The sequence below is a fragment of the Ochotona curzoniae genome, unplaced genomic scaffold (genome assembly GCF_017591425.1).
Source record: "Ochotona curzoniae isolate NIBS_2020 unplaced genomic scaffold, NIBS_Ocur_1.0 scaffold_3890, whole genome shotgun sequence".
Classification (NCBI taxonomy): Eukaryota; Metazoa; Chordata; class Mammalia; order Lagomorpha; family Ochotonidae; genus Ochotona; species Ochotona curzoniae.
The window spans coordinates 8885827-8913572 of NW_024467115.1; the positions used below are offsets into that span (position 1 = coordinate 8885827).

At 36.2% G+C, this 27746-nt stretch overlaps 1 protein-coding gene across 1 annotated transcript in view; it reads left to right on the forward strand.

Annotated features, from left to right (window-relative positions):
* Positions 1 to 27746, forward strand: part of RSPO3 (R-spondin 3) — a 75398-nt gene that overhangs the window by 29811 nt on the left and 17841 nt on the right. Inside the window, exons 3-4 of the mRNA XM_040965463.1 lie at positions 925 to 1071; positions 5278 to 5475. Coding sequence (XP_040821397.1) covers positions 925 to 1071; positions 5278 to 5475 — 345 coding nt within the window. The remainder of the gene's footprint in view (positions 1 to 924; positions 1072 to 5277; positions 5476 to 27746) is intronic.

Genomic DNA, 27746 nt, shown 5'->3' on the forward strand with positions numbered 1-27746 from the left:
CCAGTTGGGACACCAGCTTGCCTGCATCAAGTCCTATTCCTGATCCAACTACTTGCTAATACAAGCCATGAGGGAAGCAGAGGATGGCTCCAGTTCTTGAGTTCTTGCCATTGTTTGGATAAACCCGGACTGAGTCCCTGTTCCTGGCTTTTACCTTTGTGTAGACCTTGCCGTTGCAGGCATCTGGGGAGTGAGCCAGGAGATGGATTTTTTCTCTGTCTTTCAAATAAAATGAAAGTAAGACTCAAAAGAAATTTGGAAAATGAATAAGTTCTTAAGAAGAACACAAAGGCAGTGCCCTAGCATATTTTTCAGTTTTAATGAACCATTTTGCTGATTAAAGATTGCTTATCTTATAAACAGATAACTAACTATATATGTATATCTATATGTGTATATATGTTTATATATATGTTTATATATGTTTATACATATATGTGTACATATGTATTCAACTAATACATGTACATATTATATAGATATAGATACAGATATAGATATATAGATATCAGGAATGTTTCAGGTTTAATGGTAATTTTGGCTTTGGAATATTTGCACATATATTTCTATTCTAAACATCTTAAATCTAAAAGGTTCAGGAATCTGAAACTTTTTGCCCATCATGTCAATGCAAAAATCATTTTACATTTTGGAGTGTTTGTGGTTTCAGATTTTTAGGTTGATGATACTCAATATGTATTTGCTCCCTAAGGCAATTAATACAGGGATTTTGAATTCAACAACTGATCTACATCAATTAAATGGCTGTGGGGTGATCTTTAACTAATTTTACAAAATAAATTTGAACCCAAGTGTTTCTTTGACACCAAGTTGCATGTATATGTGCTGGAATCACGCAGAACTGGTTCAACAGTTCTTTGAAGAAAGATAATCAAAGCATGCTTGTTTTTTTTCCTCTTTCAGAATGCAAAGCTGACTGTGATACTTGTTTCAACAAAAATTTCTGCACGAAATGTAAAAGTGGGTTTTACTTACACCTTGGAAAGTGCCTTGACAATTGCCCAGAGGGGCTGGAAGCTAACAACCACACCATGGAGTGCGTCAGTATTGGTGAGGAGCATCTCTAAGGTTTAGCATGGATGAGGAATACTGCAGATGATATGACCAACGTGTGTGGAAGGGCTGCTAGAGTCTGATTTCATAAGAACCTGACAAACTGCCTCTAATTGGTCCTTTCCATATTTCTTTATGAAGATACTCTTTAAACATGCTTTTCTAGCCTTCCACACAGCATGTTTCATAGTAAACGTTAATGCTCAGAGGACATGCAATTATTTCTTAGAGACAATAATCATTGCAACTATTCTGATTATGATAGATTCATTTCATATCATTATTTTAACCATTTTAAATTAAATTAAATTTTAACCATAGTAAAATTAATATGAATTTGTGTATCTGTGTGTGTGTCTTGGTCTTGAATTGGATTTTTACCTATGGGCAAGAGTTTCACACAACATCTAGATTTAACCTTAGCCATTGATCCGAGTTATTTCTCTGTGGAGGAAAACATTTTCTCCTTTGAGCTCAGTGGCTAGACTAAAGACTATGAGCTGTGGAATTGATAGAGTTAAATGCGTGATATTTTCACAACACAACTTTAATGGAATGTTCTGCTTACACACATTCAGCAACAAGAAAGAAGATTTTGGACTTACTCAAACTGACAGAGTGAGCCAGTGCTGGGGTCTGATTAACTACAGGCTGAGTTTCTTGGAGAGGAGGTCCCTCAGACAAGTTGTTTGTCTAAATAACGGATCCCTGTCAGGCTTTATTTTCCATCTTTTAAATGTAGCAGCTACTACAGCTACAAGTTTGAGGAACACTTGGGGAACAGCTGCTAAACCTAATGGGAAAACAGCATGCAAAATTTCAAATTCCCCTGGGCAAGAAGCAAAAGAACCTTTGATGCTGCCTTGATGTTGGCATTTGCACACAAATGCCCTCCTGATTCAGTTCAAGATAGTCTCCAGGTCTCCCCTGCGACCCCCAGCACTGCCTTCTGTTAGAATCTTACATGCTAGATAAACAGCCAAGTGGGGATGTAACCGGTTCAGGCCCATCACAGAATTTTCACTTCTAACCATTCCTTTGCTAAGATAAAATTCGTGAATGGTATTTTTTTAAATTGTTATTAACATTGTATTATGTGAAACAGTTTTATAGGCACTGGGGATTACCCCCACCCCTCCCACACCCCTCCCCCTATAGTGGATTCCTCCACCTTGCTGCATAACCACAGTTCAAGTTCAGTTGAGATTCCTTCATTGCAAGCATATACCTAGCATAAAGTCCAACTTATTGTCCAGATAAGTTCAGTGGCCTCTTGGGGAGACCTTCTCTGGTCTGAAGGTAGAGCTAACAGAGTAAAGTTCCGGTCAGTTAAAAAAAACAATAATCCTGAAATAGTTCATGGCTTATTTTGGTTAAGATTTTTCTCTAGTCAATAAAAACACAGTGAAAAAGAAAAACAGAAAACAATATAGGATGAAGAAAAAAGGAACTTGAGAATGCACTTCACGTTCATCTCTTTGTAAGGGGAAAAAAAAATAGGAAGCCATTTGTGGAATAGTCAAAGACCAAAATTCAGGAGACGCAGAAAGTTTATAATTTTTCTTTACCCCCCCCCAAAAAAAAGACACACATATTTAAATTTTTTTAGTTATTGAAGGTGTTGCGTAAACCTTGAAGTGCTATTTATCTAAGTTGATTAATGTTTTCTTATCAGAGAGAACATTTAACTCTTGCCCACTGTTGGGTGAAATGTCAAAGCTTTCTAATAATTTATAAACTAGTAGGACTAAGACTTTCTTACCATAAATAAATTTTAAAAGTTCAAGTTTTTTAGAATAGGCGCTAGCAATCAAAAGCCATTTGTTGGGAGTGGGTTGTGGTGAAGCAGTTAAGATAACTCAGAACCCCTAAACTCAACATCAGTGTGTTGGGATTTGAGTTGCTACTTGTCTTTGGATCCAATTTCCTAATGGTGTGCACCCTAGGAGGCAGAAGGTGAGGTCCAATATTTGAATTCCTTCCACCCATGTAGGAGATCCATACTGAGTTCTAGAGTCCTGGCGTTAGCCTGATCCATTCCTAGCCATGCCAGGAGTTGGGGAATGAACCAGCAGACAGAAAATTTCTCCATCTCTCTCTCTCTCTCTGTCCCCTGCCCTGTTGTTTGGCCTTTGAAATAAAATACAAATAATTTACTGAATATAACTTATTTAACAGGTTCAACAGATCTATGTCACAGTGGTAGTAAAATCAGATAACCTTTGTAGGTGCCAGCTGTTATTGCTTGCGCCATCCAAGACATTTCTCATCATGTGGTATCTGGCCTACAGACACTGTATGATTTTATGGGAAATGATTTATTTCATTATCACAATGAAATAATAAAGCTGCTCTGTTAGCAAATATAAAAACTAAGACCCAGAAGGCTGAAATGATAACTCCAAAAGCCGACTGAATCTTAATCAAGCGCAATAATTACTAACTTAGCTTTAACTGCCCACTCATCCAACAGAATGAGATTTTTCCTTTCTGAAATCTACACCACTTTACTCACTTCCTACCTAGATGTTAAATCAAGAGAAAAGTCTCAAAAAGAAAATATTACTTTATATACAGAACTTTTTAAAAAATTGGAAAAATGTAACTTTATTTTGATGCACAAAGTAAAATTGAAGTCCAGACAGAGGCTTTTCCTAATATATCTCCACAAACTTTTTGAAGACCTTAAGTAGAGCTGGGGTGAAAAATGAATATTACGACATATCCACTCTTTATGACCTGAAGGTCAGATTAAACACAAACACCCAATGAGCCCAATTTCGTGAGAGAACACATTCTTTACACTTTGGACTCCAGATATCTGCTTCCTTCTTGCACTGTCCTTCTACTGTTTCCAATGCTTCTTTTGGAGAGTTGGACTTAAGTAGCTACGAAAAGATGTTTCACTCCAAATACTGGATAGCAAGGGCATGCTCTATGGGACCATGCAGTCAACAAGAATTAGAGCAAAAGAGTAATGGTGTTGTAAGGCTATTACTGGTAGGACATCCAGTTCAACTTCCCTTCCAATTCTGGAATCCCTTTTACAACATCTCAGACTGATGATCAACCACAGCAGGATCATTTCCAGGGACAGGGAGATCATTACTTTTGTGAGACATTTGCCTCATTAATGAATAGATAACAACTCCCAATGTTACGGGTTTTCTCAATACAGAAGATAAAAGAAAAATAGATATTGAGTAATTTTGGTTTTAGTTTGAAAATTTGTTTCCCTGAAAAGAGATTCTTGTATCATATGAAAAGGTTGCCACTACAGCTTGTCTCAGTCATTATATGAAAGTTTTATGACATAAATATAATATCACTTTTCACATGTTTCTACCCACTAGAAGTGTAAACATGTATTAGAAGACCCAAGGAAATCATTATAGCCAAGAAGCAACAAACACACACAGAAAAAGGAAACAAGTTTCTAAAAGAAGCCACAGAAAAAGCACATGAGTTCATCTCAGGAATGACTCAACCTAGCTAATTCTAAAGGCAGATTATATGTGGAAATTGGCCCAGAACTTAAAATAGATGCTGCCAGGCCTGTGCAGTACTCACTAAAAAGTGACAATATTTAAATAGTCACTCATAAAGCAGAAGAGAAAGTGAATGTAATCAAACACATGGGTTGGTTTTTGCTCAAGTGTTCATCTACCAGCACAGAGCTTCTCAAAGGCTGCTCCTAGAATCTGCACATCAGCATTGCCTGTGTTCTCAGAGAATTTTGCATCTCCAGCTCAGCCAGCCATTTCAAAAGCTCTGGAGTTGGTTTCTGTGTTTTAGTGAACTTTTTGGTGATTCTAATGCTTATTGGTGTTTGAGAGTCAATTTTTCTCTCAAGCAAGATTTTTCTCAAATTCTAGTTAGAATTAGTCAATAATCAAAGCAGTGCTATATGAATTGTTCATTGTGATTAGTTATGTTGGTGACTAGGTTAAAAATATGGAGGAATACACATGGGGTTCATATTTGACTTTTGTAGGTGATTTTAACTCTACAGGTTGAAAACATTGCATTATTACCTTTCCCATTTATTTCCTTTAATATTTAAACATCTTGCTCAACTTTGATCTGCAGAATCTTCCTCAGAGTTTGGCAAAGTATTAAGGGAAGTCAACCTGTTACTTTGTTTAACAACAGAGCAAGTGGTGGTGAGCAACTGAAACTTTTGTTGCTTTTTTTCTGTTTCAGTGCACTGTGAGGCCAGTGAATGGAGTACTTGGAGTCCATGCACGAAGAAAGGAAAAACTTGTGGTTTCAAAAGAGGGACTGAAACACGGGTCAGAGAAATAATTCAGCACCCTTCAGCAAAGGGTAACCTGTGTCCCCCTACAAGTGAAACAAGAAAGTGTACAGTGCAAAGAAAGAAGTGTCAAAAAGGAGAACGAGGTACAGTCATATTAACAAAATATGCCTGTTTGAATCCTTATAATTTGATGTGTTATGTGTACCAAAGAACATGTTGGCTATAAATTATAAAATAAAGATGTGGTAATGCTGTAAGGTGGAGCCGGATGTCAGAAGCATCAGCTACATACATGAGGGTGTGGACTGAGTTCCAATTAACGTTTCTATGTTATAAGCATTTTAACCATTGTTTTTTCTACCATCCAGCTTCTTAGCTCCCAAAACAACTTCACGAAGTCTCATTAAACAAATGATTGAATGCCATCTAATACAAGACCATATCAAACAGACATAACAATCAACCTACTCCTTTGTTCACTGTCTACAAAGAACAGGTGGTACATCCCAAATCTGAAAATCTGAAACCTAAATTACCCCAAATATGTTATATAACTTTATTTAAATATCACTTTGTTATCCAGTGAACCTATCAGTGATTCTTTCAGCTAATTGCAGTTTGAAAAATGTTTGCCTTCAGGACTTAACTGCCTTACTTTATTTTACATGTTTATTTGGTCATTCAACATAATTTTACTAAATTCTTCCTTTATGTTCACATAGTGTTGAGTCCTAGAAATTCATAAGTAAAAAGTATACTACTTAAAGGAAGAGACCAATGGGAGGTGAGCCAGCCAATACGTTTAAAGAGATAACCACAATATCATATACAAAATAAGATTAAAGACTTAGAACCAAGTTCATTGGGGAATACAGAAGCAGATACTGTGAGAACTTGAACATTGTATTGCTCATACATAAGAGAATCCAGGTCACCTGACTTTGATATTCCCTCTGCTAAAAAAGATGGCCATCATTAGAATATATAAACATCAATATTGCCATTATATCTCACCACTTAATGTGATAAAATTCTCGAAGACATGAGTTGTGTTAAACAGAACTTCAGACTTGTGAATTTGTAAGAGGTTTTGATTAAAATTTAGTTTAGGGGATGCAAGTTGGGTAGTGAATAGGGTCTTTCTGGCACTTGTTGACAATTAATTTAAAACAACTTAGATTTTTAAGACTGAATTTGAAAGTCAAGTATTTCATCATTCTCCAGTTGGTGTGCTCCTTTAGCTATTCATTTACTTATGTTACTTTCCTAAATTTTCTTAAAATTTAATGTCTTACAGGTGTTTTTTGCTCAGATAATTATTTCCATCATTATGTTATTAATCATCATGTAATATTCTTTGTTTTTAAAATATAAGTGAAAAAGCTTACCCAATAGAAAATTAAATTAAATTGTACTTTATTTTTTTTGAGAATGTAGGCTTCAAATATATTTTTCTAGCACTAGACTTAAACATTTACATTGGAAATGTCAATTCTTAAACTAGCCACTTATAAATAATGCCACAAGAAATTTGAAATAGTAACCTGTGACACAAGACTTGGCTTGAATGTTCCTTTCTGATCTTTTTTCCTGCCCTCTGAGAATACAGTGACATTTTACATTCACAAAGAGAACTTAGACAAGTAGAAAAATGTAGATGTTTGATTCTTTTCAAATTTGGTAATGCATAATATAACAAATAGAAAATGTGGATGATATTTATACTTAAGTGCCAGGTTTAAGTCCATTTTTACATACTCTCAACATGTTTCTCAAAAAAGTTTTAGAAACTCAAGATGGAAAGAAAGCCAGTTTGTCCTGCACTATTTAATCTTCTAACAGTTTTCTTAAGTTTCTTTTCAAAAATCCTGCTCAAATATAAAGATATCACATCCATTGGTAATTATGAAATATGGATATCTCATTGGGTCCACTGAATCAAGCATCACATCAAAATAATATTAGGCAGAGTTTCCATTTAGGCTCTGTTATATGTTTTTCATACTTTACGCAGCAAAGTATCTTGACATTTTAATATTGACTTGAATGTATGATGTGTAATGAGGACCACAGGTCTAGAAGGATGCAGAAGATTATCAGTCAAAATAGAGTAGAAAACTTAAACTTCTCTGTGTTTTCCAGTGTGGATTGGTGTTTCTTACTTTAAGTAAGCCAAGCCTTAGCAACCTGTAAGCAAATTTTTAAAATAAAAAATAAAAGATTGATATTATTGATGAATTTTTAAAATGTAAAATTTTTATTATGAAAGGTTGGAGTTTTTACTATAAGCTTTAACCAGAAAAGGTTGAATCTAAGCTTGCATCTATGCTCCCTGCTTGAGATGTGTTAATAATAGACAGAGGTAGACAACTTATATTTGGAAAAGGTATGGAGCGTGTATTTAGGATTTTTTCCTGGTCTGTTTTAATTATCAAAGGCTAAGTCTCCTGGGGAAGAATGATAAGATTCAGAAAATGACTGTACAAATGTACACAAAGAAGAAGAAGTTGAATAGAAGGAAGTGTTTTAGTAAAACGATTGATTATTCTAGCTTTGAGATGCTTTCTAAAACATGCTTTTTGAAGAAACAGATTGCAAAATCCTATACAAATACATTTTTCTTTGCTACCATTGTTTTTATGTTTAAAATAATCACAGCAAATTAATTCAGGGAGAAAAAAACGCAATTCTTGTAGCTCCAAGTCCAATCTTTATATGCTTTATTATTTGTACCATTCCGTACTATTTCCCTTTATGTGGTATGCTATCATTTAGTCTGCCCCATATTCTTAATAAGTTAGCTTTAATAACAGGTTATTGTCCTTTAATTATAATTGGCATGAACCTGTCTCAATTATATTATGTAACCGAAATATCCAAAAATCATAAGTTATACTTTGAGGGCACACAGTGTAACTTAGACTAGTACCACTGAAACAGTGCATTTTGAAATAGAAGTAAGCAGGGGAAATGCACTTTCATGGATTGTAAATTTATATTTAATGATGCTTTTAATGTGTTAAATGTAACCATCTTACACACAAAGAAGTGAACCATGATAGGAATGTGTGAGTATTTTTGTATATCATTCAGAAGGGCATTTTTGTATGCATGGTGGCATAACTGAAGAAGAATCAACATGTGTTGCATTAATTTTTACAATTCTCCAACTGAAGAGAATTCTACATAAATCACTTTTGCATTAATTCTGTTATTTGGTTAATTTTACGAATAAGATGCTAATTAGTTATAGAGACGATATTGGAGTAGGCAAGAGAGAAAAGAGTCATAAAAAGATGTGGTAGGAATCTATTGTCTTGGCATAAAGACATGCTAGTATTTCTTCCGTCAAAGAAATTAAAAGCAAATTTACTGAAATGGAACTGAAATATCCAAAAATACTCCAAAAAAAAAAAAAGGTAAGAACTTTTATATCATTTCATTTTTGGAATATAACATAGGCTTGAAAGTAGTAGGTATTATACTAAGCAAAAAAAATCTTACATGTGAATCTTTAAATGGCTAATAATCACACCCTGTAATGTCAATATCATGAATATTCATTATGTTTTTGTAAGTACAATATGTAAAATTACAAGACCAATTTTTAAAGATACAACCCAAAATGACATTAAGTCTGTTTTGTTCTTAAATTGTTCCTCTTCTCTGGAGTTTACTGCTTAACTCTTCATAAACATTCCAGTGCCTTTTATTTTTATAGAAAATCTTTTATTTTTACTTTTTGGCAATGCAGAGATTCAAATAGAGAAACACAGAGAGATTTATCCGCCACTAATTCATTACTCAAATGCCTACAATAGGCAGAGCTGGATCAGGCTGAAGCTCAGATTCTGGGTCTCAGCCTAGATTTTCCACAAGGTTACTAGGGATCCAAGCACTTGAGCACCTGCTGCCTTCAGTGATGCCGATAATGAGGAGCAGGTTGGGGAGAGCAGAGGCAGGACTTCAACCCAGTCATGCCAGTGTGATACAAATGCAAGCATCCCAAGCAGTAGCCTGTCTCAGCAAATGCCTGCCATTTGTAGTAAATATCAATTCCTCTTCAAAACGTGATATTTCCACCAGATTCCTCAAATAATTAATCAAAATCTGAATTTAGGGATTCGTTAGCTAAAAAACGTAGACAGCTTATCTTCTCTGAGTTTGTAGACGATGTCCTTTGTCCTCACTGTCATCTCATGGAAGACATGCATCCTGTTTCAGCACAGCAGAGAGCTTCCTACTCTTGCCCTAAATCCGTTAATAGATCAGCCACTTGACACAAAGCACAGAGCACTAAGCACAGAGCTGAGAAATTAATGGCACTAGAGACTGTGGGTCTCACCCAGAAGCAATTAGTCTCTAGGGAACATTAATTATTATCTGCTGGTAGTACCAAGGATTAGAAGCCATGGCGTTAAACCCATCAATCTCTCTCTGCTATTTTGGAGGTCTACTCAGTCTTTTTTCCAGATGAATTGCTTGTTCCGATTCTGAAAGTATCAATTTTACTGAAGCACAATAGTTTTTAAATATCCCAGTACCAAAGATATTCAAATATTGCAGATTTCAAATTTCCGAGAGAGGAAGGTCTTTGATGAATCAACTAAAACATGGCTTGAGACACCCATTTCTTATGAGCAAGTGCCTACTTCAAGTACTGCTGCTACTTCTGATCCCTGCTTCCTGCTTATGTATATTCTGAAAGGTAGGAGTAACAGCTGAAGTGGTTGGATCTCTTCCACTCTTGTGGGAGTCCCAGGTCAAATTGTCCAACTGTTGCCTGTTTCTGGATTGAACTATCAGATGGAAGAACTTTTTCTCTGTCTGTCTTTCTATCTGTCTCTCTGCCTTTGAGACGAAATGAAAATAGATAATTTTATAATCTAGTTTTTAAATTTTAATAAAAACTTGAAGACAGTAGTCCATTGCCTTTAATAAAAAACCTTCATTTTCAAAGGGTTATTTTCAAGGCAAAAGGATATATTGCCTGTTAAAGGTAAAGCCAATTTTTATTTAAAATCTTCAATTGGAAAGGCCTACCAGTTGCTCAACCACTCTTTACATAGATATATCCGTTCTCCTTTCTGTGTGGTTTCCTATTAGAAGGACGGTATGCAAATGTCCTTTCCATAGGTTATAAGTGGTCAATTATTAGCAGTTTCATATGATTCAGGCTAATGCTTTATAATTTTGTTTCTTCATATTTTTACATATTAGAACTGGACTCAGAGTCGGATTGTTAAAGATGAACAGATTACAGACTGGTATATGGTTTACCGTATTTTAAATATCTTTTCTTTTCAGAGTACAATTATATTATCATTTTTATAAGAATTCAGGCTTTCTAACTTGTAAAGTCCTCATAAAAACACATTTCATCTGCAGAATCTTTTCATGCATGTTAAAGTATAGCCTGCTCCTTTTCTTATTTGATGGCAGTTTTTTCTCCAAGGATCTATTACACAACTCTTACCCATTTTTGGTTTTTCCCACGTACTCCAATTCAGTTATTGTAACTTTAAATCAACTTGAAAACTCAGCGGATTTGCAGCCAGAATTTATTATTCATTAAGAAAAAACATTTGGTAGTCTAAGCAACAGACCTCAACCTGTCATTAGTCCCTTTGACATTGCAATGGCAGTATCTGTTAGGATTCCCTGTTGTCCAAGTTTGTGGCTTCAAGACAAAGTCAAGTTCCTTTTTCTGAACAGTTGTCTCCCTGTGTCATAATGAAACAGAAGGAACTCAGCCAGCACCTGTCTATTTGTAGGAAAAAGAAAAAAACAATGTAACAATTACGAGGCTTCTTGCCTCTAACATATTTTATAATCTTGTTGTACGTTCTTACATTTCTCAATATTAAAGCTTTGCAGAAAATAGGAAGCCTTTGATTTAATGCTGCATAATCTTGGGTTTGTTATCAATTTTTTAGAGCTCAGCCAGAAGTTATGACTTCTTTAAAATGAAGATGAAGGTCAAGTTTGTATAATTACAGTTTTGCAGACTCCGTGAAATTTCTGGAACATTACTATTGGTGGTCAGAATTCTTGGTGAATGTTCTCTATGCAATCCTTTCCTTCCTGTTGTGGTATGAAAATTATTTGTAGGCTTCTCTGTAACATTGGTGTGAAACTCTGTATCTCTATTCTAAAATAGCTTTTATTTTAAACGATCTTTGAAAATGTTCATATTAGCTGAGATTTCTTCTTTGTAATGTTTATAAACATCTAATGCTTTCTGAGCCATTGCTGCGTTGTAACATAACACACATTGGTCAGGCTGTTGGTGAATAGTAGCTGTACTACACGAACTGTTCTTTAGTTCCTAAGCAAACAATGATACTGCCATTGTTTAGATCCCGTGCTAGAGGTTGTTTCAGTTGGCTTTTGCTGCATAACAAATAACTTGAAAATGTAGAAGCTTAAAACAACAGCCATTTATTTAACAATCTGTGGCTGGGAAATCTAGGCTGAGAGCCACTGTGTAATTTTGATGTTGGCGGAAATTCTTCACGTGGGTTGAGGACTGAGAAACTATGCCATGTTCCTATCACTATCAAGATGGGCTAAGGGTTCCATGGGGCCCCAAGCAGAAGATGGAAAGAAGTTCCTTTGAAGGCTAGGATTAGAACTTGCACAATTTTACCTTTACTGCATTCTGTTAACCTGTGCTAATCATAAGGCAAGTCCTGACTGCAGAATGGAAGGGTCAGATGATACCTTCTGGTAGGAGAAGCTGCAGAGTTACCTCAAAAAATGCCATGCATATGGGACCCTTTATGCAATATGCCATAAAGGTTATTCTCTTGTTGGCCGTTAGATCATTGCCCATTTCTTCAACAATCTCCTGCTGTCTGAGAGACTCTTGTTTAACGCGATTGATAGTTGATACAGTAGTGTAGGATGCTCTTTCTATTGTATATTGAAATTTGTAAAGGGCAAAATAGCAAAAAAAAAAAAAAAAAAAAAAAGGCCAGTCCAAGATATATACACACATTCCCTCAACAAATATTTATTAAAGAACCAGCTATGTGCTATGTGCTAGAGTGCCAAAGACACAGCGAGTTACCAGAAAAGACAAAAAGGCCCCTTGTGGGTTTTCATCACTCAAAGTATTAACACCTTGTTTTATGTTGTTCTGCACAGTGGTGGCCATCAATGATCAGATCACTTACTATATATATCGGTAGACAGTCCATACCTCCAGTAGCTGCTGAATTCATTAAAGTGCTAACACATTTACAAAGATGTTTGTTTATGCTGGCAAAAATAAAATATCTCTTCATACTTTTTGTTTTGATATGGCGAGAAATATTCTGTGCTTTTTTCTGTGACCACCATGTTGGTGTGCTAGTATGTGTTTGTAAGATGGCTAAGTGGGGTTAAAGGTACAGCTTGTGGGTGTGCAACTGAGCTGAGTTAACAGGCCCTTTGGAGAAATGACCCTGTGACCTTGGCTTCACTTGCAGCCTGTTCCAGCCAACCAAGATCCCTGCCAATTAGAAGTGTTCCCCAGAGAGAGACTGGGAGAGCATCAGCATAAATTTAAATTCTGGACCCCCAAATATAGTTTCCAAAAGGGCCTTCTTGTCCTTTGCTAATTACAAAGTAAACATTTCTCAGCAAAAAGACACTTCCTCCTTTCAAGCTCCTGTCCTCCTTCCCACATTCCCATTACAGTCCCTCCTTGAAACTGCTGGTGTGGCTGAAACATCTTTGGCACACAAGACACCCTACATCTGAAGGCACAAAAGAAGGATTCTTTCCATAGATCCTTATCTTATTCCCTTTTTATATACTCCAGCAACATCTTAAATGCAGCTTTATAGCCTAACTTTGTAGATGTTGGAAACAGCCAAAAGGATTAGATAGCTTGTTCTCAGGTCTCCCAAAAGGCGTGACCAAATCAATACAGCCAGCTTACTAAAAAAAAAATTTTTTTTTTTTTTTTTGCTTTGCCCATAGCCGTGATCTGGGTCTTGTACATTACTGTCCAATAGATTCCAAACAGGACATGTTTAACTGATGGAAAAATCCAAGCACAAGGATTCTATCACAGTGTCTTACACCAAGAAGGCTTTTATTATCAGCATACTAAAAAGGATATAAAAATTTTTTCAAAACCTCCTATTCCCCTCTGCTCTTACCCGCTTCCACCTATAATTCTCTTTTTGTTTATTTTTCAATGCAGCCTTTTTAAACTGTTGTTTTTTTTTTAAAAAAAAAAAAACCCTTTCTTGTTCTGTCAAAAAATAGAAATACTCTACTGTAATTTTTATTCCTCTTTTTCAGTTTCTCTAAAACTATTTATATGACCTTGATAATTATCTCCTTGATAGAATAATATAAAGTTTTTAATCTCTCATTGATATTCTTTTTCACCAACACCACTGTTACTTCTCTACATTCATCAGGACATTTTAGTTGAAAATAACATAAATCGCCTTACGCAAAAATAAAAATAATGGCTTCATAGGCACAAACTGCTGCATGCTCAGACAATATCATCACTCACTCTCTTTCTTGCTACTGAAACTCATTCTCCTCGCCTGCTTTCTTGCTTTCTCACTACTGCACTCACTCTGCCTCCATTTCTCTCTGTTTTGTTGGTCTTCTTCCTCTGCTATAGTCTTGTTTTTCCACATGCGGATAACTTCAATCTGTCCTCCTTGCTCTTAATCTTTTCCAGTGCCCATTTATCCAGTCTCCTGAACGGCTTCCAATTGATCCTGTTCGTGTCCCACATCCATACTCTTAGCCAATCATTTTGATTGGGTTACCATGGTGGGTCTGCTTAAGTTACATGTCCACCACTGAAGCCAAGGACAAGTAGGAAACGAAGTGGTGGATCTGCTTACAAGTAAGGATGCTAAGCTGACAAGAACTATGGATTTAAGAAAGAAAATGCTCAAAGTTGGCCAAATTGAGACATACCTTATTCTACCAGGTAGCACATGTGTAATAGTACTTACAGAAAAAAAAACTTAAGAAGAGTGATAAACGTATGCTAATTTATACTAGAGAAACATCCAGCATAATTCAAATGATATTTTAATGCAATTAATTTGTTTTGTGCAAAACACATTAACAGGGGTTCAACCAGCTTTAAACACATAGAAAAAGAGTACAGTGCTGGTGTGAATGGTTTCTGGGACTCATTTGTGCAAGGTTAAGTAAAGACATGTTCATTTCCTTTGCTAGCTGCTGACTGTTCTGTGTGAAATGTTCCAGTGTGGGTAATGACCTTTTGCTTGATTATACACCAGGCCACTGAAACTTTAAAATTAACTCAAACCTAATTAGTGAACTCTTGTGTTTATATTGTGCATATACCACCAGGTCATAACTCCAGCCTCTATGAGCACATGCTGTCGTAACTCAAAAATATGCCTTATAAAGGATGTTTTATTTATTTGTTGTTTCTGCTGGAAGAACCCACTTTCCCAATTTTTGCAAAGAATCAGACTTAAGGAAGAGTCACTAAACACTCCAAGTAATTTTTATGTCTCAATGAAAATCATATACAATTTACATGAGGTGATACTTTTGCATGAACTCCTGCCATATTATCTGTGCTTTGTGCCCAGCCTCCTGCCTATCACCCTTACCTCCCTTCCTTTCAGGCTTTTTACATTTGAAACTAGCATTCTGCTCATAAGATCACTGTTGTCATGTTCACGTCTTCAAAATTAGTGCTTAATAAGTGCAATGTTAGCTGAGTAAACTACCAAAAAACTACTGAAATAGTTCAAATTGCAGAATCAACTCAGTTCAGCTATGGATTTGTTATTTGGTTAACTTGTTTTTCTCTTTTTGGCTCAGTTTTCAAAAATCTTTTTTTTTTTTCATTTTAACAATAGAATACACGTTCTTTTAAAAACTCCAAAGGAAATTATTAAAATACAAAGGAATTATTAGCTAATAAGATCTCCCTCCGTTAGTCAACTGCTCTTATAAGAAAAATAATTTTAAAGTGTGTTGCACTTCCTTCCAGATTATTTTTCTGCTTACAGAAAGACATATATAAAGGTGGTCATTTGCAGGCAGTGAGTTTAGCTGTTGCTTGTGATGTGGATCCCAATTTGGAATTAAGTGTTGACTCTACTTCAAATCTAGCTTCCTGGTAGTGCATTATAAGGGGCAGCAAATGCTGTATCAAGTGCTTGGGCTACTGTCATTTATGTGGGAAACCAAAATAGAATTCTGGGTTCCTAGTTTCAGCCTGGCTCAGCAATACCTATTGCAGGCAATTAGGCAGTCAACCAATAAGCCTCTTGCTCCCCCATTGTAGGAGGCTAGGAAACCTCACCAGTGTAAAACTGTAACCAGCTGGAAACTCAGGGCAAATGTCCTGGGGCAGTTGGAATGGGAAAACCTGGGTATAGGAACTCCCTGATCCTTAAGTTTTGGAAATAGAGCAAAGTTTTCTTTTTGTTTGTTTGTTGTATTTTTTCTAGTTTCTTTCATGCATATACTGTTTACTTAGTAGCCCGCTAAAAAACACATTGTCTGCTGATTGAGCTCCCTTGCACGTGTACACATAAATCACATCCTGTTGCAAACCCTCCCCTATTATACCTGTGTGATCCTCAGTCTTTGAAAGTCTTTCGCTGTTGGACCTGGCGTAGTAGCCTAGTGGCTAAATTCCTTACCTCGCATGCACAGGGATTCCATATGGGCACTGTTTCTAATCCCGGTGGCCCTGCTTTCCATCCAGTTCCCTGCTTGTGGCCTGGGAAAGCAAGAGAGGACGGCCCAAAGCCTTGGAACCCTGAATACACATGGGAGACCTGGAAGAGGATCCAGTGTCCTGGCTTCAGATTGGCTCAGCTCCGGCTGTTGCGGCCACTTGGGAGTGAATCAACGGATGAAGATCTTCCTCTCTATCTCTGATCCTATCTGTGTATCTGACTTTCCAATAGAAAAAACCAAATAAATCTTTTTAAAAAAGTATTTTGCTCTTAATAAACGTTGGCTGTTGACCACCAGCCAGTAGCCAGTGTGTGTCGTTATCAGCTCCATGAACCCAGTGCCCTTGCTGCTGGACAGTCAATGTCCCACACTCCCTCGGTCTTCCTCTTCCTCTTTCATGTCCCTGAGTGTCAATCTAGAGACTATTTCTTTTGTACTCTGTGAATCATTTACCAAAATCGGGAAAAATATGTTTGTGATTTATTTCATTAAGCACAATGATTGTCATTGGCATCCATTTCATTATTTTAATTTATGGGTGAGTAATATTTCATAATGTATGTGTACCATGTATTCTTCACCTAGACATTTGTTCATGGACTTCTTGGTTGATTCCGTAGCTTAGCTTTGGTGAGTTGAGCTGTCATAAACATGGGGGTACAGATAACTCTTTTGTGCTTATTTCATTTCATTTGGATAAATTCCCAGGAGTGGAATGGCAAGGTTGTGCGGTATGTCTTCTCCGTTTTGTCTTCTATGATGGTTGCGGAAGTTTGTATTCCCACCAACAGTGGGTTAGAGTACCTCTTGATTTTCAGAAGATAGCCATTCTCTATGGCTTAAATTTGCATTTTTCTAATGCCCACTGAACTTGGGCATTTTTTCATATGTCTGTTGGCCTTTCAATTTCATCTTTGAGAAAGGCGTGTGCATGCTCTTTGCCCTTTTCTTAACTGGACTTATGTTTTGTTTTTGTTGAGTTTCTTGAGCTCTTTATAGATACCCTGGATATTAATCCTCTATCACTTTTTTAGTTTGCAAATACTTTCTCCCATTCTGTTGACTGTGTGTTCTCTGTTAATGGTTTCCTTTGTCGTCCAGAAGCTTATTAATTGGATGTAATTCCATTTATTTATTTTTATTCTGATTGCCTGTGCTTTGGGGGGCATTTTCTAAGAAGTTCCAATTCATTTTTAATAGCACCAAAATATTCCATGAATGCCACATTGTTTATTCAATCTTTCTGCTACTGATGGACAATAAAATAACTTGCTTTTTTGTTTTGCCCTACTTGCCATAATAAAGATCTCCCCAACATTAATTAACTGATATTCTCTATCACAGTGAAGGAAATGGGAGGTCATAGAGCTTGCAAACAGGTTTTGCAACTACTTGGTTTATATTTGAATTGTACTTTTCACTTACTATTTTTTCAACCTCTGTGACTTTAGGAAAAATATTTAGCTTTTGAACATTTTCTTCATCTGTAAAATGGGAAGGACAACGTAATTATCTAACAAGTAAAGAATAATAAGTGTTTATAAAAGTCTTACACTTGTGACTGGAACCTACTAGGCATTCAATCATTGTGAAACATAATATAAAATGAGCTTGGGTTGATAAATCAAAAAATGTGAATATTTTTAACATCGTTTTCTGCTGGATTATTTTTCAAAAAGGTTTTAATAGTTCATACAATGTGCAAGAGACACCTATTTTCTTACATTCTTACTAGAACTGATACTATTAATTTATGAAATGTTCATCAATTTGACGGATTAAGAATCGGCATTTTGTCACCTTATTTTCAGCATTTTCTTAACTGCAAGTAATAAGACTAATCATATCTTTATTGGCTATTTGGCCTTCCTTTAATGTTTTCCCTGTCTTCCTGACTTTTTATTGAGATGAACATTTCAGTTTATAGGAACTCTTGAAAAACAGGAACATTAAGTTTTTTTCATGTATATAGCAGAATTGTTTAAGTATCTATTGTATGTTTGACTTTATTTATACTGGGTAATTTAATGTCTTTTAAATAATAACATATTGACTTTTTGAAATACTTATTTTTTCAGTTTGTTGGAGATATAATATGTGTGGATATTTATCCAACAAAAAAATCATTGAGTAACAATTGTGTGCCAGACACTTCTTGAAGCACACTAGTATAGATGTATTCGTACGTATATATGGTAATCCACATGTTATAATTTATAACTAAATGCTATATCTTTCCTAAAGCTCACTTCTACCTCTGCTAATGCAATTAACAAGACATCTTAGTTTTAATCTTATTCTAGATTTCCACTCTTGTGTGGTAGCAACATATTATGAGGTATCACAATAAAAGATACCTTAGATATTCTTTTTTTTCCCCTCAGTTGGAAATCTTCCCAATTGTATTTTCACTGAAAGGCAAGAAACAAACACAAATAAATCTTCCATTCATTGTTTTACTCTCCACTGGCCTGAAACAGCCGGGCCTGGGCTAGGTGCAAACCAGGATCTCAGAACCCCATCCAGTTCCCATTGCGTGTGGCAAGCAACTGAGTGTACGAGCCATCACCTGCTGCCTGCCAGCACCCGCATTAGCAGGAAGGTAGATTGAAAATGGTGACTTTTTTTTTTTTAGCGATTTTATGTATTTATTTCTTAAAATCCATTGTCATTTTAAAAAAATGCTTTGTTTTTATCTTAAATTCTTCATTTTTCACAATAAAATTCTGTAAGCTCAGAGATTTTTCCTTCCACCTTCCCCCAATCTCTTCCCCCCAACCCCAATGTTTTCCCTTATACTGTAACAACAGTTTAGTCTCTCAACAACAGTCACAAGTCCATAATTCTGCTATTTAAGTGCATCCTGACATTGTAGAGAGAAGCCTATATAAAGTGTGTGTGTGTGTGTGTGTGTGTGTGTGTGTGTGTGTGTGAGTGTGTGTGTATAAAGTCAGCATTCTATTTTCAAGATCTATGTAAGTTTCATTAGGAGGCTATCTTTTATTCAGGAATAGAGACACATGCTGCAGTGTATCTCCATGTCATGGAACACTTGTCTACATTTTACAGACCCTCTAGATAAATATATGTATATGTATGTGCTTACCTATATATCCATTGATCTTGTAATTTACAGGAAGGTTGCCTTATGTCAGAGAGAATATATGATATTTGTCCTTTTGGGATTGGCTTATTTCACTAAGCATGATGGTTTGTAGTTGGTTGCAAATGGTAGAATTTCATTCTTTTTAATGGTTGAGTAGTATTTCATTGAGTAGATGTACCACAGTGTCTTTATCCACTCCTCTTTCAACAGGCATCTTGGTTGTTTCCGTATCTTTGTTATTGCAGATTGTGCTACTGTAAATATAGGAGTACAGATCACTTTCTCATATGTAGATTTCATTTCTTTGGATATATTCCCAGGAATGGGATAGCTGGGCCATATGGCATATCAATTTTCAGTTCTATTAGCACTCTCCATATTAACTCCCACAGAGATAGCCTACACTCCCACCATTTTTAATTAAAGAGCAGAATCAATGCAATTCATACATATAATTCAAAGAATATAATAATATTTTCCTTCTTCTCTTGTTCCATCTTCCTTTCCTTTTTCTTTGGTTTTCATAAGCATTTTTAATATCCCTTATTGCCAAATACTTAATGATTAGCTAGATAGTTAAGCAAGTAAAAGGTAGAAAGATAACTGTCCAATATGACTATTGACTAGGGCTATAAATTGCAGCCAAATATAAAGATATCAATTTCACTCACAATAAAATGTTTTTCTACTGTAAATATCGACTACTACAAATCAGAAAAAATATGCAATATTTGTCTTTGGGGGGCTGGTTTCATTCATTAAACCTAATGATTCCCAATTGCTTCTATTTTGTTGCAGAAGTCATAATGTTTACACCCAACATCCACCCCTCTTTAATGGATTCTTCTGCTCCTCTTTCTGCTCCTGCTTCTCCTCCTCCCCCTTCTTTTCTTCCTCCTTCTTCTCTTACTCCTCCTTCTTCTTTTCTTTTTTTTTTTTGAACAAATGACACCAAAGAATTTAAGTGACTGTAGCTAAATGGCCTCATACTGTGGTTGGTGGTGGCAGCAGAAGGATGATTATCTTCCTTCGTTACAGTTTCTACTGTAATGAACACTGTTGAAAATAGTATCATTTTACTGCTTTCCATGAACTGTGTTGTTTTTGTTAATTCAACTTGTGGAACTTTCCAGTTATCTAATAATCAGCGTACTGAGTTCAAATGCTTTCTCCTTAGAAAGGATGTCTGAGAAGGGGCTCTGAAAGGTGGCAGAGGACTTCAGCACCACCCAAAAGCGATGAAAAGCAGATAGGCAGTAGGAGGAGCCTTAGTGTGCCTTGCATTTGGACTTGGTTTTATTTCTAGTAATGGCTTGTCTGGCTATATGTCGATGCCTATAGAATGAAAGCATTGGATTAGAACAATGGTTTTTAACTGAGTTGTAGTAGCAGAGCCCTTTGCTCTATTGAGATTTTATTCAGAGTTCAATATACAAAATAGATTCTAAGAATATAGACATTTTGTTGTTGGCAAGGACATGAACAAAACTAGAATTCTGTTATAGACATGGTGAAATATAAGTTAGTATGACCTCTGTGGAAAACAGCATGGTAATATCATAAAATATTAAAATCAGCAATTCTGTTTCTGAGTCTAAACCCAAGGACTGTAAAGCAGAATCAAAGTGATACTTGTGTATTCATGCTCATTGCAGCAGCTTACATAGTACTCACCAGAGGTAAACGTTGGAAGCAACTCAAGTGTTCCAATGATGGATGAATAGATAAACAAAATGTAGTATATACATACGACAGAATAGTATTGACTTAAAAAGGAAGGAAATTCTGACACATGCTGTAACATGGATAAACCTTGAAGACACTGTGCTTGGTGAAATAAGCCAGTCACAAAAACACAAATATTGTATGATTCCAGTTAGATGCGGTTCATAGAAAATTCACAGAGACAGAACAGAGATTGGTGGTTGCTAGGGAATAAGGGAAGGGAATGGAGAACTTATTATTTTGTGGATGCAGAGTTCTTAATTTTACAAGACAAATAAGTCTGTGGATAAATGGTAGTGATGGCTATACAACAACGTGAATGTCTTTAATGGTACTGTATGTTTAAAAATGACTAACATGATTTTTTTGTGTTTTACCCTAAAAATATAAAAATAGGACAAACACTTGTATTGAAATAATGTCTAATCAACCAATAGTCCTGTGTTGAGTGCCGTATTTTAAAATCATTGAGTGAGATGAATTCTAAAACTTCAGTATTTATCAATTGCCTTTCTTTAAAGATTCTTATTTTTACTGTAAAAGTTTACTAAATTTACAGAGAACGGGAGAGTTAGATATTTTCCATCTTCCCAAGTGTTCACAATGGATGGAACTGAGCTGAAGAAAAGCCAGGAGCTTATTCTGGGTCTGCAGCACAGGTGCAAGGTCCCAAGGCTTTGGCCCATCTACCTCTTCTTTCCCAGGCCTCAAGCATAAGGCTAGATGGAAAGTGGCGCAGTCAAGACACAAACTGGCATCCATATGGAATCCTGGGACTTAGAATGGGAGAAGTTAGCCAATTGAGCTATGACACTGGGTCCATTCTCAATTATTTTCATGCTAAAATCTGACTGACATTCTTAGGGACTCTTTGCTACAGTAAAGTGTAGTCTTTTTTCATAAGAAAAAAATATTGGATCCAAGAAGGGAAAAATAAGTCAATGTTCTCCCCGAGGCATTGTGCAGAGGCTATGTCAGATGTCTGAGAGCTATTGTGCTGGGACTGTAGGAAGCTGCACAGTGGTAAGAAATAGGCAGCTGTGGAAATTTGCTCTGAGGATCCACTCACTAGGCATTTTATTTATTTGCTTATTGGTTTTTTCTACAATTTTTTATTTACTACACTAGCTGACTGAAATGGCCTTTACACAATCATCATTTGAAGTAGTGAAACTGGAAGACCGAAGTGAATTTCATAGCACTGTAAAATATATTCATCATGCATTATCTGAGAAGTGTTTAAGGAATGGCAATGTAGGTTAGCATTGTTTACTTGTCCCATGTTATCTTCTGGCATAATTTTTTTCAAGATTTATACCATCTTTCTCCTTCTTTCTCCCTCTTTCTTTTATTGCTAAATGCATAATCTAAAACATTAGGTTTCAAACTGGCCTTAAATTGGCTTGGACCTTAGGAGAAACACTCTGACCACTTTTTATATAAACTTTAAGGAGGTCAAATTTAGAAAAATTTCAGCTGCTGGGCTTGGATCCCATGAGCCACTGACCATTTTAATTAATATTAATAAATGGCAGATGACAGATGTTTATTGCTTAACTAAAAATGTGTGTGCAATACTAAATTTTAATATTTAGTTGCTTTAAAGCCTGAAACGTTCCAAAACATAGAAACTGGTAGGAGTTAGGGCACAGCAGTTGAGTTACCTGGTTGTAAAATTTTGAGAGCTTCAAAGAATTACTGAAATAGATATATTTCACCTCTAATTATTGCAGAAGTGTAATGTCTTTTCAAAGGTCTTAAAAATGGACTCAGTAATCATCTTAGATAGCCAAAGATGTGGAAATATTTTGCTTGCTTGCATTGTGTGTCCTTATTCAACCATATCCACCAACCAAAACCATATCACTAAATTTTGTTTCTTCTAATTGGACTGTGATGAAATACTATTTATTTAAATTATGGCAATTCTTCATATTTACCTCATTTGAGCCCTAATAATTTTAGGCATGTATGTATTAATGTTATCAGAGTCATTTTAAACATGAGTGAATTGACACGTTCAACTTATTTTCATTGTGAGTAACTGATTTTAAAATCATACAATGCAATGGCAGAAGCAGGACTTAAACTCCAACCTCACCCAAAGTCCAGTGAGGCTTCAAGTAACCAGAGCTGATAAGAGAATGATCACCAGTACGTCAACCAATAAATAAATAGATTGAACTAAAACCTAGATCCTTTGACTGCTAATCTAATAGTCTTGTTTTTATCATTTAACTGTTGCTTGCATGCTGCGAATGGCTGCTGATGTCTATCTGCCCTTTCCTAATTATACCCATCATGAGCACTGCTATTTCCTATTATCGTCATTGAGTGAAACTGTGTCACCTCTACTGTTAAATCTGCTTGGATTTTCTGTTTTGCAGCCATTCTGTTTTTCAAAGAACAAACTGACTCGATATGCAAATTTGTCAATATTCTCCTTTGCTCCAAAACACACTGATGTTTTAAAGCAAAAGCAACTTTTCACAAATGCCATAATCATGTTCAAATATAGTAAATCCTTCTGCGAATAGTATTATGTTTTCCCATTAGAGACACCATCAGCCAATAGAGTCACTGCCCCTCAGCTGTCAGGTATTTGTACAGTTTTCACAGTTATGTTTCAGTACAAAAAGCTATTCACTTGACTTTTTAAAAGGTCATGAAAATTATTACTACATTAAACTGCTATGAAATATCACTGAGGACTTAAAGTTTAGTGACTAAAAAAGAAAGTGTCTAAGCGGGTTTGAGTGTTCAATTTGTGAAGCGTATACAGTCTCCTGAATGTTTGTGGCTCGGTGGACATGCCAGATATGGAGCAAAGTTCCTACCCCTTGGGGCTTCCCAGCCTGAAGCAAGCTGTGAGCTGAGTTCCAAGAGAGAACACAATGTGCATGTGTGAATAAAGCAGATGCAGCAGGGCCTTTGGTTTGTTCTTTGGGAAGGCACGGCTGTATGGAAAAATCACATGCTGCTCTCAATTGCTGCAGACATCTGCTGATGGCATGTGAGGCTGAAGCTCAGGAACTGGTGCAAAATGTCTCCTAGACTATCTACTAGCTTAGCTTTGGAAGCAAGGGAAACAAAGCTAACAAAATAGCAGTATCATTCTACAATAATTACATAGCATCTCCAATCTTGGAGGCAAACCAAGTATTAACCTCTTTATGTACAAAACAATGGGACAGTTTAGCTTCTGAGTATATTTCTTGATATATATTTACAGCCCTTATTTTGAATTGTCCAAGACAATTCCATGTTAATGATGGGTATGCTCTTGGAGGCTTTCAAATACCGGCATGATATTAAGCTCACCCGTAGGCCTTATTGACAGATTAGTCAGAAAAACATGGGTATCTTTCCTCTAAATTCTACACAGCATTTCAGAATTAAGATGAGGTCAAACCTACTAGTGGTCTATTAAGCCTTCTAAAGCTCTTGAAATATAATTAGAGATCTGTAAATTCAAGGTTAACCTATTGGGAACAAGAACAAATTCGTGGCATTGCCTGCTGTTTTTACAAACATTTCATTTAACATCATTTTGAAATGATGGTCATGCTCCCATCAGAAGACCAAAAGGTGTGAGGAGAGCAAAAGAAATATGGGATGTTGAAAAGCAGGGTGATATATTAAGAACTGTTTCACCCCAGATTTTATATTGGTGTTACTGTCCTCTGGGAAAATGAAGGCTGTCCTTTCTTAGGGTGACCGTTTTGTCATCATCTCCTCTGGAGTCACTAGGATAGAGTCTTATCCCATTTTCCTCAAAGGTTTTTGCTTGTTTGTTTTTCATTTTAAAGATTTATTTGAAAGGCAAAGCTACAGGGGTTTGATCGGTGGAAGCGGAGAGAGATGGAGACAGAGATATTCTGTCCTGTGGCTCACATCTTAAATAACTGTAAAGATCAAAACTGAACCAATCCAAAGCCAGAAGCCAAGAGCTTCACCAGGGTCTCCCATGTGGATGCAGGGATCCAAGGAACTGGGCCATCCTCTACTGTGTTTCTGGACACATTGTCAGGGAGCTGGATAGGAAGCAAATCTTCCAGAACTCAAGTGATTTTTTCCCCTCTGCTTCTAAAACCTTCTCAAAACTCAGCAAACTTATATTTGATAATAATCCTCTGAGGCACACATTTTTCCGGCAGAGGTATAACATATTGATTTTTATTTTCCCTTTTGTCTGTCTTATCTGAAGTTTTCCATTTTGCTTATCTTGTGCAGTTATCTAACTCAGAAAATAGAGTTCCCTTGTTGAAGGTTATGTCTCAAAGCACATTTAGTTTTTCATTTGGGGAAGAGAATATGGACTTTGCTGAAATTTAAAAATATACATTTATGTATTTATTTTGAAGATAGAGTATCAGAGACAATGGGGACAAGAAAAGATGGAGAGTGATAATAAGAGAGATTTTCCATCTGTTGGTTCATTGCCCAGATGACCCAACAGCCAAGGCTAGGATAAACCAAAGCCAAGATCCAGAAAATCCTTCCAGGTCTAACACAGGGGTAATAAGGGATGAAGTATGTGGATTCTCATCAGTTACCTTTCCATGTACATTAGCAAGAATCTAAGTAAGAAGCAATGCAGGCCTCCCTTGTCACTCTGATCTGGGATGTTATAGTCATAAGCGACAATTTACCTATGTATAAAAATGCCACTCCCTCATCTTGTGGAATATGAAAAAAGACAAACAAACAAACAAAAAGCAGAAAGTCCACAGAAATGAGGGTTTTGCTACAGAAATACAGAATATGCTTGAAAGTTATGTTATCGTGTTATGATCTTCAATTACATGTGGCAAATTTATCACCATCTCAGTTGTCTTTCTATACTTAGCATGACTGATTTTGTCTAAAACTAAATGTAAACTGCTAAAACCTTTTTAAATTTTCAATCATTTAAATACTTCTAAAGTAACCATTTCAATACTAATTTAAGAAATCCTTTTTCTCCTGCCTATATTGCAAAGGTCTATTTAGCACAATCTTCTCTAAATTATATATCTAAATTCATGAGCTTAGCTGATTTTGTTATTATCCAGACTTATTTTTGTATCTCCAGATTACTGGATACTAGGTTATAGCTGATAAAAATAAGAAATTCTGGGATTCTATTGTACAGTAGGGTGATTACAGATAATATAAATGTACTGTGTATTTCTCCATTGCAAAAAAATCAACCTGAAAAATGGATTTTGAATGTTTTCAACATAAATGATTTTAGATATTTTAAAAGATAAATATATTTACCCTGATAAACATTATATAATGTATACATGTAGTTAAACATCACATACTACCCCCATAAATGGCTATAATTATAGAATTATGTATGTTATTAAATTATGTATGTTCAAATATTTTAAGAATGAATGTGGAGGCAGCCTTGTGTAGGGTTAAGTTTCCACCCCTGGCATCTCATATGAGCAACTCATATGCCCGGGTTGCTCCACTTCCCATCCAGCTCCCTGCTGATACCACTGAGAAAGCAGTAGAAAATAGCCTGAGTGCTTGGGCACTAGGACCCGCATTGAAGACTCAGCTGGAGTTCCTAGCACCTGATTTCAGCATGGCCTAGTTTCAGCCATTGCTTTCACTTGCGGAGTGAAACAGTAAATGGAAAATTTCTTTCTCTGTCCCTTCTTCCCTCTCCATTATTCTGCCTTTCAAATATGCAAAATAAACTTTTTGGAAAAAATCAATCTCAAGAATTATTTAAAAATGATTTTTTTTAAAAAAAGAATCATTAATGAACTGAATGAAAGCAGTAGCAACAGAACCGTTAGTAACTATGCCACATAAGCTTAGCATGCTGTACTACAGCACTGGATTGCTACAAGATTTTTTTTTCCAAGATTTATCTTTTTGCAAGGCAAAGTGACAGCAAGAGAGAATGGGGAGAGGAGAGAGAGAGAGAGAGAGATTGAGAAGTGAAGAGAGAGAGAGAGAATTTATCCACTGCTTCATTCTCCAAACAACCGCTACAGTTGGGCTGGCTGGGCCAGGCTGCAGCCAGGAAAGAAGAAATTCATCAAAGTTTTCCACTTTGGCAGTAGGGGCTCAAGTACTTGGGGCATCTCTTTCTACTGCATTCCCAGGCACGTTGGCAGAAATCTGGATTGAGACTCAAACCAGAATTCTATTATGGGATCCTGGCATCACAAACTGTGGCTTCACCCACTTTGTCACAGAACCAGCATGAGACAATTCTTTACCATTGGTTCACTAAACTTGCTAATACTTGATATGCAGACTTTTTCTGCTGAATAAGTATGTTTTAGCTATACTTTAAAAAAAGGTTTATTTATTTCTATTTTAAAGGTAGAGTTACATAGAGAGAAAGGAAAAGACAGAGAGAGACAGAGAGAGAGAGAAAGAGAGTTATTTTCTCTCTGCTGATTCACTCCCTAAATGGCAACAGTGGCCAAAGCTGGGCCGAACTGCAGCCAGGATCCAGAAGTTTCTTCTTGATCTTCCAGTGGGTTCAGGAGCCCAAGGAATTGGGGCATCTTTTGCTGCTTTCCCAAGCGCATTGGTAGGGAGCTGGATCACAAGTGGAGCAGCTGGGACTCCAGCCTGACAACCATATGTGTGCCGGTACTATAGGTAGAGACTTAGCATGCAAAGCTATGACACCTGCCCCTAGCTATATAGTTTCTAGGATTCATTATAAGTTCTTTTCTTGGAAGCTTTCTGAATTTATCACTAAAAAAAACTATCACTAGAAGTACTCGTTTGAAAATGATACACTGCTTGATGCCCAGAATGCTAAACAGATCCAGACATAAAGAAAGAAACCCATTCCAGAATATTTTTGCAGCCATGAAATCACCATAGAAAGAGGTTTGTGACCCTCATTTTACCTTAACATTGTCT